General features: G+C 38.6%; 1 protein-coding gene across 1 annotated transcript; it reads left to right on the top strand.

Annotated features, from left to right (window-relative positions):
* On the top strand, positions 7,434-9,077 carry LOC109719883. The gene has a single exon (XM_020246717.1). It carries the CDS (start codon positions 7,537-7,539, stop codon positions 8,680-8,682), a length of 1,146 nt encoding a protein of 381 aa, XP_020102306.1. The 5' UTR covers positions 7,434-7,536; the 3' UTR covers positions 8,683-9,077.

Genomic DNA, 15,370 nt, shown 5'->3' on the forward strand with positions numbered 1-15,370 from the left:
CCAAGGACCAAAAAGTGTGCCTTCAATTTCATATTACATACTTGGTTGCTACCGGGGATGGAACGTATAAGGTAAGTAATGACGCTCTCTCAAAACTCCTCTCGATCTCTAAATCCATAGGCAACACACAGCCTAGTCCCTGTACTGACGCAGTACTCCATGAATTGTCCACAGAAACCATGCCTGTGCCCTCTCTAACGCAAGTCCTGCAACAAATATGCGAAATCTCTACTCTGTGTTCTCCCTAATCCTGTCTAATAGAGCTACGGCAATACTAATAGACAATCAGTCTCGCAGTAGACCTAGGGACACAACCCTCGAGCCTCAACCGCTGCAGCTTTCCAAGTACCGGCCTCTGCTGAGCTAATTGCATCATGCTCAAACTGCGTCTGAATATCCTAGCTGCAACGATCTGCCACCACATTCGCCTGCGAGGTATAGATAACTGAATACTAGTATCAATAGTCCTTTTAATAACTCAACCACCGTCGCGTGGTTAGGTTTTAACTCCATTTTTTCCTTTTGGGCTGAACAGATACTTGAAGACTTTTATGACCATAAAAAATCTCGCAGCGCTCGCATACAAATAATGGCCGCTACATCACTTCAAGGCAAAAACACCGGAGCAAGTTCCAAGCATGCTAGGGTAAGTTTCTCTAATCCTTCACTGCCGAGAAGTATAAGTAATACCGCTACCATGCGGCATCAGAAACAACTCCAATCACGCTAATGCAACGCATCGCTGTAAAATACAAATCCTTTCCCCATAACGGAAGGGCAAAGATAGACTACATCAACCATTCTGTCGCACACTTTTGGAGAGCCGAGTTCGCCGGATTGTAACTCTTAATCCTCTGCCAATAAGGCGTTTAGACAACGATAGCCGTAACATAGCCGAAACCATCCGAGCTACAATCCAGATCAAGCCGCTCACATTTCCTTCGGACAACGTGCTCTTGAGTGGTGATCAACATCGCAAGATTCTCTAACTGATTTTCTCGCTAAGCGCGTGCAGCTACCACATAACTTTTCCGGGGTTGGTAAAAGGATAGTAACATCATAAATCCTTTAATAATTCCAACCACGATTGTCTCATATAAGCTCCTCTTTTGAGTGAACAATTATTGTAAGACTTTTGTGATCCGTGTATATCTCGCAATGCGCACTATAATAGTAGTGTCTCACAGCTTAAGAGTATGATCAATGCGCTGAATTCCAGATCATGACGGGATAATCTTTTCATAGGCCTTCAACTGACGGACACATAACGTGATCACCTTTCCCGCCTTGGCATCAGAAACACACCCCAAGAGCCCTGTGGGAAATGCATCACTAATAAACCACAAAGTCTTTAACCTTGACCGGGTAGAAGACCCCGCGCCGGAGTCGAAGTCAAATCTTTCTTTCGAACTCCTTAAAAAACTCTGGTCGCATTCGTCGCTCTCACCAACGAACTTAGTGCCTTTTCTTTTGTAAGATGAGTAGCATGGAATAACTATCTCGAGAATCCCTCCTACAAACCGCCTATAGTAGCCCGCTAAAACCCCGAAGCTACGGACTCCGCCACAATTTGTTTGCAAGCCGCAATCCTTGATCGCCTCCACTTTCCTCGGGTAGCAGAAACTCCGCCCTTGCGAAATGAACATGTCCATGTGCCATGGATAATGCTTAATTCTCTGAGACGGGGCCTGCCATTGTGGCGGGGGCCCCCTGCTCCCTGCGCGCGCAGGAGAAAGAGAGAAAGAGAGGAATCCGGGGCGTCCCATGCGGTGAGGAGAGGGGAGAGGAAGGGGAGAGTGAGAGTAGCAAAGCCGAGGGGTCTCGCAAATGTGAGCGGGCAGAACCCGCCGCCACCCGCGCACTTGCGCGAGAAGAGAGAGAAAGAGAGAAGAGAGAAGAGAGAGAGAGAAGAGCTCGCCCTCCCTCTTTCTCTCCCTCTTTACCTCTTCTCACCCCCCCCCCCCGGCCGTCTTCCTCCTCCTCCGCCTGCTCTGCTGCCCTCTTTTCCTCTCCCTTCCCCCCAAAGCCCTCTCTCTCTCTCTCCTACTTTTCCCCTCTCCACAGCGGCAGCAGGTGCGCGAGTGGGCGGCGGGGGCGCAGCGGGAGGCAGAGCCGCGGGCGAGGCGCGGGGCGGGCGCTGGCACGGGTGGGCGCTGGCGCGGGAGCGGGGCGGGGCGAGGTGGGCGCCGGCGCGAGGCAGCACGGGCGCTGGCGAGGCGGCAAGTGAGCGGCACGAGCCGAGGGCGACGGCGCGGGGTGCGGGCGCCTCCGCATGGGGTGGAGAAGGAGAGAAAAAAGTAGGAGAGAGAGAGAGAGCGGCGGGTGGGGGGGGGAAAAGAGGGGAGAGAGAGGTGGGGGGAGAAAGAGAAAGAGCCGAGGGGGGGAGGGGATTTTTTTTCCCTTTTTTTTTCTCTTTTCTAATCTTTTCCCTTTTTTTCTCTTTTCTATTTTGATTTTGTATGGTTTGATCACAATCATAAAATAAAAATTAAATTTAAATTTTAAAATTTGATTTTAAATTTAAATTTAAAATTTAAATCGAATATCTCCTTATTTTGATGGATTGCGGGAGGGAGGGAGCGGGCGCGGGCGCGAGCCAGCGCGGTGCGATTTTTTTTCCCCCTTTTTCCTATGGGACCAACAATCTTTTTTCTTCTTTTTTTTCTTTTCTAACTTTTTTTATTAAAATTAAAATTTAGTATTTGATATTTTACAAATGATAATCTTATATTACTGACTTTGCAGTTTATGTGATGTTGATGAAGACTGATCACGAGTGTGGCCAACTGATCACGAAGTTCCAAATCTTCGCTCGCTCCAGATTTCTTAGGAACACCACTTGTCCCATCCTGCGCAGATCTGGCTGAAGATCGTCTACGCGGTGCCATCGTTCCCTGAAACATGACAACTCGGTCAATCCTCGACCCTCTAGGTCGAGCACGAAATAATTAACCCAGACTTAAATCAGGCGAAAGTCATACAAGGGAGCCTATTCTCATCACTCGGTTTCATGTTGTTGCGCGCCAACATGAACACACTCGGCTGATAATAAACCATACGTTGAATCTACCTCTAACCTCCCTTTTAGAGGCATACAATACTTGACCCAATCAATTCATTTTTTGCCGCAAGTCACATGGTCTTATCTCTCACGAGCCTAAGTTCCATATGGTTTACTATCCTAGGGTCTCCTAGATCCAATTAAATTTTTTTTTTTATGCTCTAATACCATCTTATCTGTCACGCCCCGAGACCCGCCTCTTTGGTCGGATTCTAGCCCGCCGACAGACCGCCGAACGGACAGAGTTTTTCCTGTACGTCCAAGGTGTCGCAACAGTACAAGTCAAGTGGTTCCAAACAGGAACAGATTTCACATACTGAATGCATAAGAAAAGGTACCGAAAACATAAAGTACTAATCTGTTACAAGCATTCAGCTCATTTAACATTCAATTTACATTTTGACTCTCTTGCTTCCAAACACAACCAACTATTACAAATTATTACAATTTGGTTCTTTCTTTTCATTTCCACCCCTAAGCTAGACCAACTCGGGATACTGCTATCTCTGGTCACAGTGGTAAGGCGCTATCTACGGAACTACGCCATTGCCTCGCGCCGCCGCGCCGCTCGCGTATGGACCTAAAATATGTGGGGTGAAAACTATGATTCATAGTTCCTAATGGGTACGGCTACCCAAGGGAAGAGCTCGACCCACCAGGTCCAAAAGAGGCACTACAAACATGTTAGTTCAACAGATATCCACAAATAATTTATGCAAGTATTAAATACATGCGTATGCTTCACAACATGCAATATGCGATTCATGCAAGTAGATCTACTGACTCTACTTTCTATCTCACTATCCACAGCTCATCCATTTACCATTCTATATCATTGGCTATTTTCTATCACTTACCATTTCCACCTAAGGTTTCCTTTACCTTAGCCAACTATGCCACTCGACTCGGTCTTGAGTCAATCATCCGTGGAATACCACGCTTTGTCAGGCTCAAGGTGAAGGACGTCTCACTTGCACCTCAGCCTTAAATCCTCTCGACTATAGGTCTTCCACAGGGTGAGGAGATACCGTCGAACCCCGGTCCACAAGTCGCTCAAGCTCAACGGGCGAGGAGAACCAAGTCTCATCCGCTCAGTCGCAAGTCTCATCCGCTGCACTCACAGCCATCAATCCTAGGAATTTCGGAATCCACTTTCCACATCTCAAGGGTTAGACTCATACCCTATAATATCGACCTCTCTAGGTTCGACTCATGCACATCATAGTGGCTACTCCACAACTATAGTCCATAACCTAGGTTTAACCATACTAGGTTCATACCACTACATCTCATAACCTAGGTACAACCACACTAGGTTCTATGTAATTTTCACCTAGATTCACTCGACTCTAGGTTCACCGTTCAACTTATGTTCAATGACACTAGGTTTAATGCCACTCAAGCTATATGTTATCCTAGTTGTCCACACCTAGGATTCATAATTTTCATGCCACACTTGTCGAGTTCTCTAATCAGCCTAGAGTTCATCGACCTATGTTTACTATCCACATCTAGGCATTCATATATACATATCCTATATGTCCACATGCCTATGTTTTCATCATCCAATGATAGTCATTACATAGCATCTATCTCATGCATTCACAATTGCAATTAAACTACCATTATATGCATCAACAATAAACCATACTTCACTTTGACATGAAAGTGACATAATCACTTCGGTGAAGCACAACCCACCTAACAATACTCTCCGATTGCTTGTCGACACTTGCAATCAGGCTCTCGCGGCACTCGTCACCCGGTTCGGCTCAAACTCGAAATCGATCACTGAACCCTCACCGATTCGAACCTAGAGTTGTTAGGGGCTCGCCTCTATCCTTCAATTAGAGAATTAAATGGTCAATTTAGCTTAAAACCCTAAAATCCCAAACCCCCAATTTCAAACCCTAGTTTCCCATCACCTCCAAATATTCATGGAGCAATATGTTTACCTAGCTTATAACAGTCTAGGGATCTCTAGAACATCATGTATAAAGGATTTAACCAAAATTCCAAACTCTTACCCATGCGAGCCTCGAGTCGAAGGCACGCCGCACCACCAAGCGCTTGAGGGCTCGATCCATCGCTCTCTATGCGTTCCTAAGCTCCTTCTACACCAAAACCCCAAGTTTGGGAGAGAGATCTAAAGAGGGAAAGAGAGGAGACTAGAGAGAGAAAGGAGAGCTTCACTCACTCTCCCTCAAGTGTGTGTGGGTGTGTGTGGGCTGAGGAAGAAGAAGAAAATGAGAAGGTCCATTTATATAAAGCCCCACCACACAATTTACCAAAATGCCATCCACCTGGGCTACCGGCGTGTACGGGGTCCGGACCTTGGCTCTAGGGTCCGAACCCTGAGAGCAATTCCAGCTCGAAACAGCTTGGTAATCCGCCAACTTGCTCTCCCAGGTCCAAACAACTCATCCAAGGTATTACGAAGCACTCGGAATAATTAACGGACCTCACCATCTCGTCCACTACCATACTTCGGTTAATTCGACTGAAGTTCGGTTCGACCTAGTTTCGGTATATTACAATAATGAATCAACTTTTAATTTCTCCTTATCTCTAAAATAGAAAAAAAATATACTTATCCAAATTTTTGCCAACCGAAATATATCTACTATGAATCTATATTTTAATTCAAAATTTGTTTAATTTCTTTTATCTCTAAAATAGAAAAAATTCATGCTTATCCAAATATTTGCCAGAATACCTACTTTAAATCTATATTTCAATTCAAAATTTAAAATTAATTTAAAACTTTAAATTTTGGGACTATCAATATATTACAATGAAAATAATTTAAAAGATAGATTGGTTGATAAATTTGTAAATCATATTTTTGAATTAATATGATGTACAAATTTATGATCAATTTGTAAAAAATTATTTCAAATAAGAATGAACGGTAATGATCAATTTGTTAAAAAAAATATTTATACCCATCTACAAATTCAATTCTACGAACGGTTATGATAAATTGGTTAAAAATATTTGAAATAAAAATAAACGGTTATGATTAATCTGTTAAAAAATAGCACTTTTATCCAACTATTTTACATTAAAACTTAAATTTGAGTTTAAATCGTAAATTAAAATTAATTTTTGATTTTTGATATTAAAATTGAATTAACAATTAAAAAATTTAAATTATATAATGGATCAAAATTAAATTTTAAATTTTGAAATAAATATCAATTAAATTTTGATGCTTTTAGTTTAAAACACTTGCTTAAATTTTAAATTTTTTAGAAATCAAAAAATATATAAAAAATATTTAATGCATATAAGAAAACAATATAGGAAATTGTAGATATTTTCTAATAAAATATAACATATAAATTTACAAAATATTTTATTCTAAATTTTTGAATAAATACGATTTACAAATTTTTATTGATTTAAAATAAATTAAAATAATTGTTACGTGAATTTGCACATACACTCAACTAGTATATATATATATATAGAGAGAGAGAGAGAGAGAGAGAGATGTTGGAGTAGAATACTCTCAAAAGTACCAATGAGATGGTGCTTTTGAATTTTTAGCCATTGGATGAAGAGAGATGTGGGTTGAGATGATGTGGTCAGGTGGTGGTAGGTGAAATAGTGTTTAGCATCAAAGGACTTTATTGGAGGTGGATTATAGGGCTAGAAGCCGATAAAGGCACCAAGGAGTTGGTGGCTTCCAACAAGTATTCTAGCTCATTATATATATATATAATATATATATATATAATAATATATATATATATATATATATATTATTATATATATATATATATATATATATATACAAATAAACTTCAAATTCAAACTTGAATTTCTTTCATTTAAATCTCAGATATTGCTGTCCCTGTGATGGAAATGATCAAAGATAAATTTAAAGGTCGAAATCTTTTGAGTATAAATGTGTCTATACTCAAAGATATAATAAACTCTCTCTATACTATAAATTACTTATAGATAATATATACTTTAATTATATAAATAATATATATTATGTATTTTAATAATATGTATATAGAATTTAGATTATTAGGCCCACAAAATCAAATCAGCAAAATCCTACTCTAATTGCTCTCTCTTTTTTTTACTTGCTCGTAGAATCAATTTCCCTAATTTTTTTAATATTATAATATCGTATTTTATGTATTAATTTTGTATGTTTAACTATTAAATATTTTTTATATCAAATTTTAAATAGTATTTTATAAAAATTAAATTATAAATTGTACGATATTAAGAATTTCAAACGGCTCGCTTATGTCTCAAGCTCGCTCGACTCGAAGTTAGACTCGCTTGAGCTCAACTTGAATTAATTTCGAGTCGAGCTTGATATTAATTTGAAGCCAAGCTTAACTGAGGCAAGGTAGCTCGAGCTCGGCTTGTTTCCGCCCGTAGTTTTCATATCCCCTCAATGGCAACAACTTGAACCCTGTCGCTGCGCAAGCTCTCCTTTCTCCTCTCCCATGGCGATCCCCACTCGCCCCCTCCTCCTCCACCCCAACGCTCCTCTTCTCCCACCAACTCCTCAACTCCGCCACCACCTCTCCGCTGCCGCCTCCACCGCCCCTCTCCGGCGCCGCTGCATCTCCCCCCACCTCCCCTTCCCTTCCACCCCTCTCTCTCTTCGCCCCGCCATCAAACACCTCCCGCGCACCCAAACCCGAGCCTCCTCCTCCTCCCCCTCTCCCAATTTCCAAACCCTAACCCTAACCCTACCCCCACCCTTCTCCCCGCTCTCACTCCCCGTCCCCTCCCCTCTCACCATCTTCAAGTGCTCCCTTCTCCTCTCTCTCTCCCTCTTCGCCATTAAGCGCTCCGTCTCCCTCCTCCTCAGCCCCTTCTTCTGGACCTACTTCAGCCTCTCCTGGATCTTCTGGCCATGGATCCTCGCCCTCGCCCTCGCCGCCGTCGGCCTCTTCGCCCTCCGCAGGTGCTCCCTCGGCTCCGCCTCCGCCCTCGACCAGCTCGCCGTTGTCACCGCCGCCTCCGCATGGCTCACTCTCGTCCCCCCGGCGCACTTTAATGGCTTCCTCGAAGGTTGGCCCCTCGCCCTTTTCCTCGTCTACCACTACTTCTTCTTCTTCGAGCCCTCCGTTCGCAGGCGCCTCTACGGCGACCTGTACCCCCGCGTTCACGATCCCAAGTGGGATGTCCGCATGCCGCCGCACCTCCAGGTCGGATTCGCCGCCCTCGTGATGATCGGGCACTGGCTCGCGGCATACGAGGGGCCGGAACTGCACCTGGTTCCGGGGGGTTGGGCCAATTTGGGGATATGGGTGTTGATCTTCATGGTGCTCTTCATGCGGTACCACTCGGTGCTCTACCTCGCAAAGTACTCCGAGAAGGTGGCGGTGCCCACGGCAGTGGTGCAGTTCGGCCCCTACCGGTGGGTGCGGCATCCGATCTACGCGTCGACGATGCTTCTATTTGCTGTTCACTGTATTACTCTGCGGGCTCCGCTTAGCTTGCTGTTCCTTGTTGCTGTGTGCTTGCTTTACTATGGGTGGAAGGCGGATGCGGAGGAGGCTCTCATGGTGGAGAACTTTGGGGAGAGGTACACAGAGTATATGAACAAGGTCAGGTATAAGCTGATTCCTTTATTGTACTAATACTAACCGGCTTACAGGCTGTACAATTTTGTGCTTTGCGAGGTTGTTAGTTGGGCTCCTTTCAGTTTGTAGGTTGAATTTTGATATTAAAAAAAAAAAAAAAGGCGGTGTAAGATTGGTTATTTAAAGGTAAAGAAATCTGTGTTACTGTGCTGCCATCTTCATCTCTAGCTAGGGTGTGTTCTGGTGCTTACGTAGAAGTTGCAGGTGAGAAGCAGAAACTTCAAAATAGAGCTTCTGCTTTGGGGCTTGAAAGCTCATTTCGGCTTCCAACAATGGGTGGAAGGTCCAAACATTTCTTTTTTGTTTGGCGAATACATTTGACTTCTGCCTCTTTAGTAGAGAATCTTTTACAAAAGCCTAGTGCTTAACAAAGTGCTTGACCAATTTGAATTTCCGAAGTGCAAGTTTGTGATTCCTTTTTCCGTTCTCCTTTTGGATGAAAGATTAAAGTCTATACTCTATGTAGTTCTCACTTTTATCAAAACTTACATCTGGGAAGGGACGGAAGGAAGCAGCAGAAAGTGGTGCTTCTTTTTTTCCTCTTTGCACCTTATAGGAGTAAGCAAGGATTTGGAGTAAGCTGATAAATTACAAAAATTGGATATGCTCTTTAAGGCATGAGTTTCCCTTGATTGCGAGAGCCTCTCACGACTTATGGAGCAAACGATACATATTCACTATTTCACATATCATTAGACTGTTTCAAGTATGAAATCGAATGAAAGGTGAAGTGTTCTTTTTATCTACATTGCTTTTCTCTCCTTTTGCTACTTGCAAATTTGTATGCTTTTCTTAGTCGGTCTTGTATCTTCCTCAAACTGAAATGGCTAATCATGGCAAGAGACATTGCATTTGGAGTTCATTTTGCAGCGTCACCACAAATTCACTTTTATAGGTATTTTCCTTTATTTTATGTCCAGAATTGGCTAGTTCTTTTTTCTTTTTTTTTTTTCATAGTTCTGCCATTGTTCTCGCTCGTCTGAATTCTTTCCATGGCCGGATGAACCCTTTCGAAATTTCTTCGTAGGTTTCATGAGCAAAGTTGCAACTAGTGAAACAGTTGGGTACTGATGCGTACTTGCTTACATGTTTTTTTTGTAAGTTGTTCTTTTACCCTAACTTAGCTGTGACTGGGAACACACCATAAACTTTGAGAAGAGGGGTATATATATGACAGATTGAAGAAGTTGGCTATGGGCCTGTTTGGCCTTATGGTTCGAGCGGCATTTACATTAAGCGACATTTACATTAATACATTTTAATCCATTTGGTACTGAAGTGTGTTAGGACCCTTCTGGCCTAGATTTGGAAAAACTGATTTATATCGAATTGATCTTGGTTAAAAACTGGAGAGCGCTTGGTTGAGTTTAGATGGTTGAAAGCAATTTCTCTGAAGTAATGTCGTATAGTTGTTCGACAAATAAAATTTTTGATGTCTGCAAATAATATTTTTTTTTACTTAATTCTATTGTAAAAATAATTTAAAATTTGACCTTATATTTAAAATTTGAATTTGAATTTAAATTTAACATTTCAATTTCAATTTCAATTTAAATTTAAAATTTTAAAATTTGCACAAAAATTAAAAATTTGATACTCTAAGTTAAAATATAAATTTGAAAATTGAAAATCTAAATTTAAATTTTAAATTTCAAATTTAGAAATCTAAATTTGAAATTTAAAATCTGACAATTTGAGATTTAAAATTTAAAATTTAAATTTTAATATTCAAAATTAAAATTTAAAAATTTAAAAATTTAAAATTTGAAATCTAAAGATTTGAAATTTGTAATTCAAAATTAAAACTTTAAATTTTAAATTCTGAAATCTCAAAATTTAAATCTGTCTTAAATTTTGAATTTTGAAATTTAAAAGTTGAAATTATAAATTTAAAATTCAAATATAAAATTTAAAATTTAAATTTAAATTTCAATTTCAATTTAAATTCTGAATCTAAAATCAAAATAAAAAAACTAAAATTTGAGTCCAAAATCATAATGATGAGATTTTAAGAAGCAGGTTTTATAGCTATTTTTAATTTTTAATCTCGAAAATCAGAGAGCCAAATTTTAAAAACGAGATTATTAAACGCATTATTAAACGCTCTATACAGCCCAAAAAAAACAAAATACTTTCGGCCCAAAAGGTTGGCCGAACACCTAGTTGGTATTCCCTACATGAGGTTTTTGAAGGGTGGCCGCAAGCACCCCAAGAGATTTCTGCTTTTTTGTCCAACGGAGCGGAGAGCCTCGCACAAAAGTACGACTACGACTGCCTTCAGGCCCTTGAATGTGCCTCCTACAATAGTCTGCAAAACCTTCGACTGTCGAATTGCAAATTCGTGTCTGGCCAATTTCATATTGTTGAGCAACACCTGAAAGATAATAATAATCTACTTCCCTTCGTTAGTTACACTCTTTTTTCAGTTTAAGTGGGTCAATATTTTGAACCATCGCTGTTTGTTTGGTTGATCGATCGTGTTGAAATTTTTGGCATACCGATAGGGACTTTGCGGTCCGAGAGAACCTTCAAAAGCGTATGGATAGCCCCGGTACTACTCTGACTCTGACTCCGATGATGTGCGTAGCTTGTTCTCCTATACTTGTGCACTTGGATAAAATTTAGTCTCTGAACTTTTACCAAGAATTTAGGTGCGGGATATTTCAAGTTCAGGGACAAACATCTTAGCAAATTATACAAAGACCACCATGTCACACTACCCTGATAGTACAGAGACTATCCATACATATTTCATTTTACCCTCCAATCAGATTTTCCATTCAGTAATTTTTGGTTATTTTTTTTCCTGACAATCGTGGTATCTATCTTATGAGCCACATTAAAATGCCAGCAAAATTCTGTGAACTGCAGACATCCAATACTGGGATGATTATTCTCCCTTGTTAATTTATTATTTTTCTATTATTGATATAACTAGCGAAGGTACTCGCGCGTTGCGGCGGATTTATTGCATAGAAATAAATAAATAAATAAATAAATAAACTAAAAGAAAATTTAAAAAATAGAAATAAAAGAGGCTAAAGAAAAAGTAGCACATACTATAGTAAAAACATAAAAATGAAAGTATAAAAAAAAGGACAAAATTATAAAAATAATAAATTATATCTATAATGGTAGAAAAAGTATAAGAAAATTTTTTTTAAAAAAAAAGAAGTTAAAGAAGAGCTAGCAAGAGCAACAACATTAAGAAATCCGATAAAAGAAAAAAAAAAAAGCAAAACAAAAATAATAATAACAATAGAAGAAAAGAAATGAGCATACTAATAGAGCAAAAAGTATATTTACTGTCTCATTTTGTTGTTCATTTGCCAATGTTTTTTTCAAACGACTGCAAAGAGAGAGAGAGAGGGGAATTGGCATAATTGTTTGGATTAGTAGTACAATTGGTTCCTACTTTTTTTTTGAATTTTCATTTAAGTCTCTAAACTTTTTTTTAACTGATTAAATCCCAACCTTCTTTCAAATAAATCTCTAAACCTTTTTTTATCAATTGACCCTTTCAACTTTAATACTTCTTATTATAAAAAATACTATCTGTACACTCAAAAATGGGGTTGTATATCTTAAACCTACTCATCCTATGATTTAGAAGTATCAAGTATAGGCTTTTAGATAGATAAATTAGAAGTACAATTAGCATTCCTTTCTTTTTTGTTGAACCCTTTTTACTTTTTTGAGTTTTTGGATTTAAAATGATAACAGTAAAAAAAAAAAAAAGAATTTAACAAAAATCCCCCAATAATTTTATTCAATTTGATCATTTTAATTATTTTTTATTAATTAAAATATATCAATTAAATGTTAGACTAATAGAGTCATTAAATTTGTTAACCACTTTTGCCTAAATAGGTGTTAAATATAAAAATATTTAAACACCGTTCTCTAACAGCTTAAGCTTTTAGAGTACAACGGTTGTTTCACATGGTATCAGAGCAGGAGGTCCTGAGTTCGAGTCACGCCAGGCTCCTAGCATATTAATTTCCTCCCATTTAATTCAACCCACGTCATGGGCCGATTAAAAAGTTTCGAGCCCAGACGTGAGGGGGAGTGTTAAATATAAAAATATTTAAACACCATTCTCTAACAGCTTAAGCTTTTAGAGTACAACGGTTGTTTCACAATAGGTATAAAAGTTTAAATAAAAAATTAAAATTTTTAAATGGCAAAAAAAAAAAGATTTCGGACCCAATTGAAAATTTGAAAAAAGATTTGAGAACCAATTGTTCTACTAACCTAAAAAATTACACCAATTCAGTGCTAAGTCAGTACCTACATGTCGACTTCTGTTCAATTATAGTAGAAGATCAGCAGTGGAGATCCCAGTTAAAAATAATTTACAAATTAAAAACTCAATTACAAAATATAGAGGACCCAATTTAAAAATCAAGAAATGCCAGGGACTATCGGTGTAATTTACCCTAAATATAGGCCCCACAAAACTCAAGTAAAGGTGGGGGCTCCATGTCACTTTCCAACTGCCAATTCATTATATTTAATAGATTTTATTATTCTGTGGAAGTTATCTGTTTTATTTTTTGAGAAAAATGTAGCACGCTACCCGCTTCATTCATTAAACTGATGAATTAAGCTACAAGAGTGGGGCAACACGGCCCAAAGGAAGAACAAGCAACAAAAAAAAAAAAAAAAAAAAAAAAAAAAAAAAAAAAAAAAAAAAAAAAAAAAAAAAAAAAAAAAAAAAAAATCTGTTTTGTTAAAGCAAGGTCTTCAGAGAACTGAAACACATTTGTGGTCATTAATATGCAAAAGCCTACCTGTTTCTTTGAGCTAATGACAGCTCTTTCCAACTAATACAGTGTTGAATGCTGTAGATCCTCATTGCACATCATTAAAAAGCTTCAAAATCTTGCACTCCATTCCTATACATTTATTCATCGAGATGTCTTACACTGAATCATATGAAAGTTTGTCATATATAGTATTCCTATAATGCATTTGAGGATGCATTTAGTCTAAAAGTCAGTTTGATTTCTTTGAAGAGATCTAATAACTATTTTTGTAATTGTTACTGTTATGCCTGTTTAGTGAAAGTTTGTAACTGTGAGATCATATCCTCTGGAGCTGCAATTAGATCGTAAAATAATTTCTTATCTTGCATGAGCCGGCCGATCATCCCTATTGTAATTGTTTGTTGAGTGCTTGGCTAGCTATTTAACTACCCTTTGAAGTGAAGACGACTGCAGTATATGTATTCATAATAAAATCTCAGATACTGGTTTTCTTTTCGCTTAATTATCTTGTTCTAACATTTAACAAGTGATAATGGACGTGGGAAATGATTGTGTTCCCACAACCTTATTTCATTTGAAACATGGTTTGTTTACACTGTTGTCAATTCTTATATACTTTGTTAGCAAATATTTTATGGTGTGGTGAAGTTTTTATGAATTTTTGTCGTAAATGTCAAGAAGAAAATGTCAGAATTGTGTGCTGTAAATGTCAAAGAACAAAAAAAATGCGTTGTATGTTAATGCCTAACTTGTGCATATTGTATAATATTTACTAGCCGATGCTGTTAAATGCGAAAAGTTTATGTGAACATCGTAATACTATCGTGTAATATTTACCCGTAAATGTGAAAAGTATAAGCGAACATTGTACAACCATTGTATAATATTTACCACTAAAGAAGTTGTTTCGCCGGTTACTCTTGGGTGAGAGAGATTAGGTGAACGTCCTTGATCTTACATTAGAGTCCTATGCTGCTATCTTCAATTATTTTAAAAGAAAATGTTCAATTTTCACCATTTATTCTGTATCATATTTTGACACGATTTAATTACGAAATGATGATTAAAAGCTTAAAAATTACTGGATTGTTGATTTCAATACCCAAACATCGAAAGAAGATCATAATACCTAAACCCTGGACTGTTGATAGTATGAGTGTTGGGGAAGGTGCCATTTTGGTGGCGACCTCTTTCAATTATACGTCTGCCCGAATCTAGCTCGCTAAAATTGCAAATATAGCTCAACTCTTTCTCCCTCTTAACTTTTGAATGTTGTTAAGAGCACACAGACAACTCAAAACTTGCTCACATTACTACTTTGCAAAGCAAGCGTGTTGAACAGTGCATTGAGTATTCAGCAACTAGTTTTATCTTTTGGATCAGCCAGCTTAGTTGAGAGAGAGAGAGAGAGAGAGAGAGAGAGAGAGAGAGAGAGAGGCGCCAAACCCTTTTCTTTGCATATTCCCTTCCTCTACATCTCCAGGAAAAGATAATCTATAACTTAAAAATACCCTTACTGATAGGGCTGGCAAATGAGTGAGCCGGCTCGCGTTCGACTCGGGTTCGACTCGATATTTGGCTCACTCGAGCTCGACTCGAAATTAAATGAGCCGAACTTGAACAAAAAAAAATGCTCGAAATTCATTCAAGCCGAGCTTGAGTATTACTCGGCTCGTTCGAATTAAGCTCGAAAAGCTCGAAAAGCTCGAATATATATATATATAGAGTAGAGCTACTATGTTATAAAAAATATAAAGGATTTAGTGATTTCGATTTTTTGATTCTTAAATCAACCCCTTTAATCATTTCTTATCTTTGGATTAATACTATTATTATTTTGCAGGGACCACTCAATCCTAGGGGTATTATTTAATCCTATGAGGGACCGCAATCATCCCAACCATACAATTCTTAAT

Source organism: Ananas comosus, linkage group 14 (genome assembly GCF_001540865.1).
Source record: "Ananas comosus cultivar F153 linkage group 14, ASM154086v1, whole genome shotgun sequence".
Taxonomy (NCBI): domain Eukaryota; kingdom Viridiplantae; phylum Streptophyta; class Magnoliopsida; order Poales; family Bromeliaceae; genus Ananas; species Ananas comosus.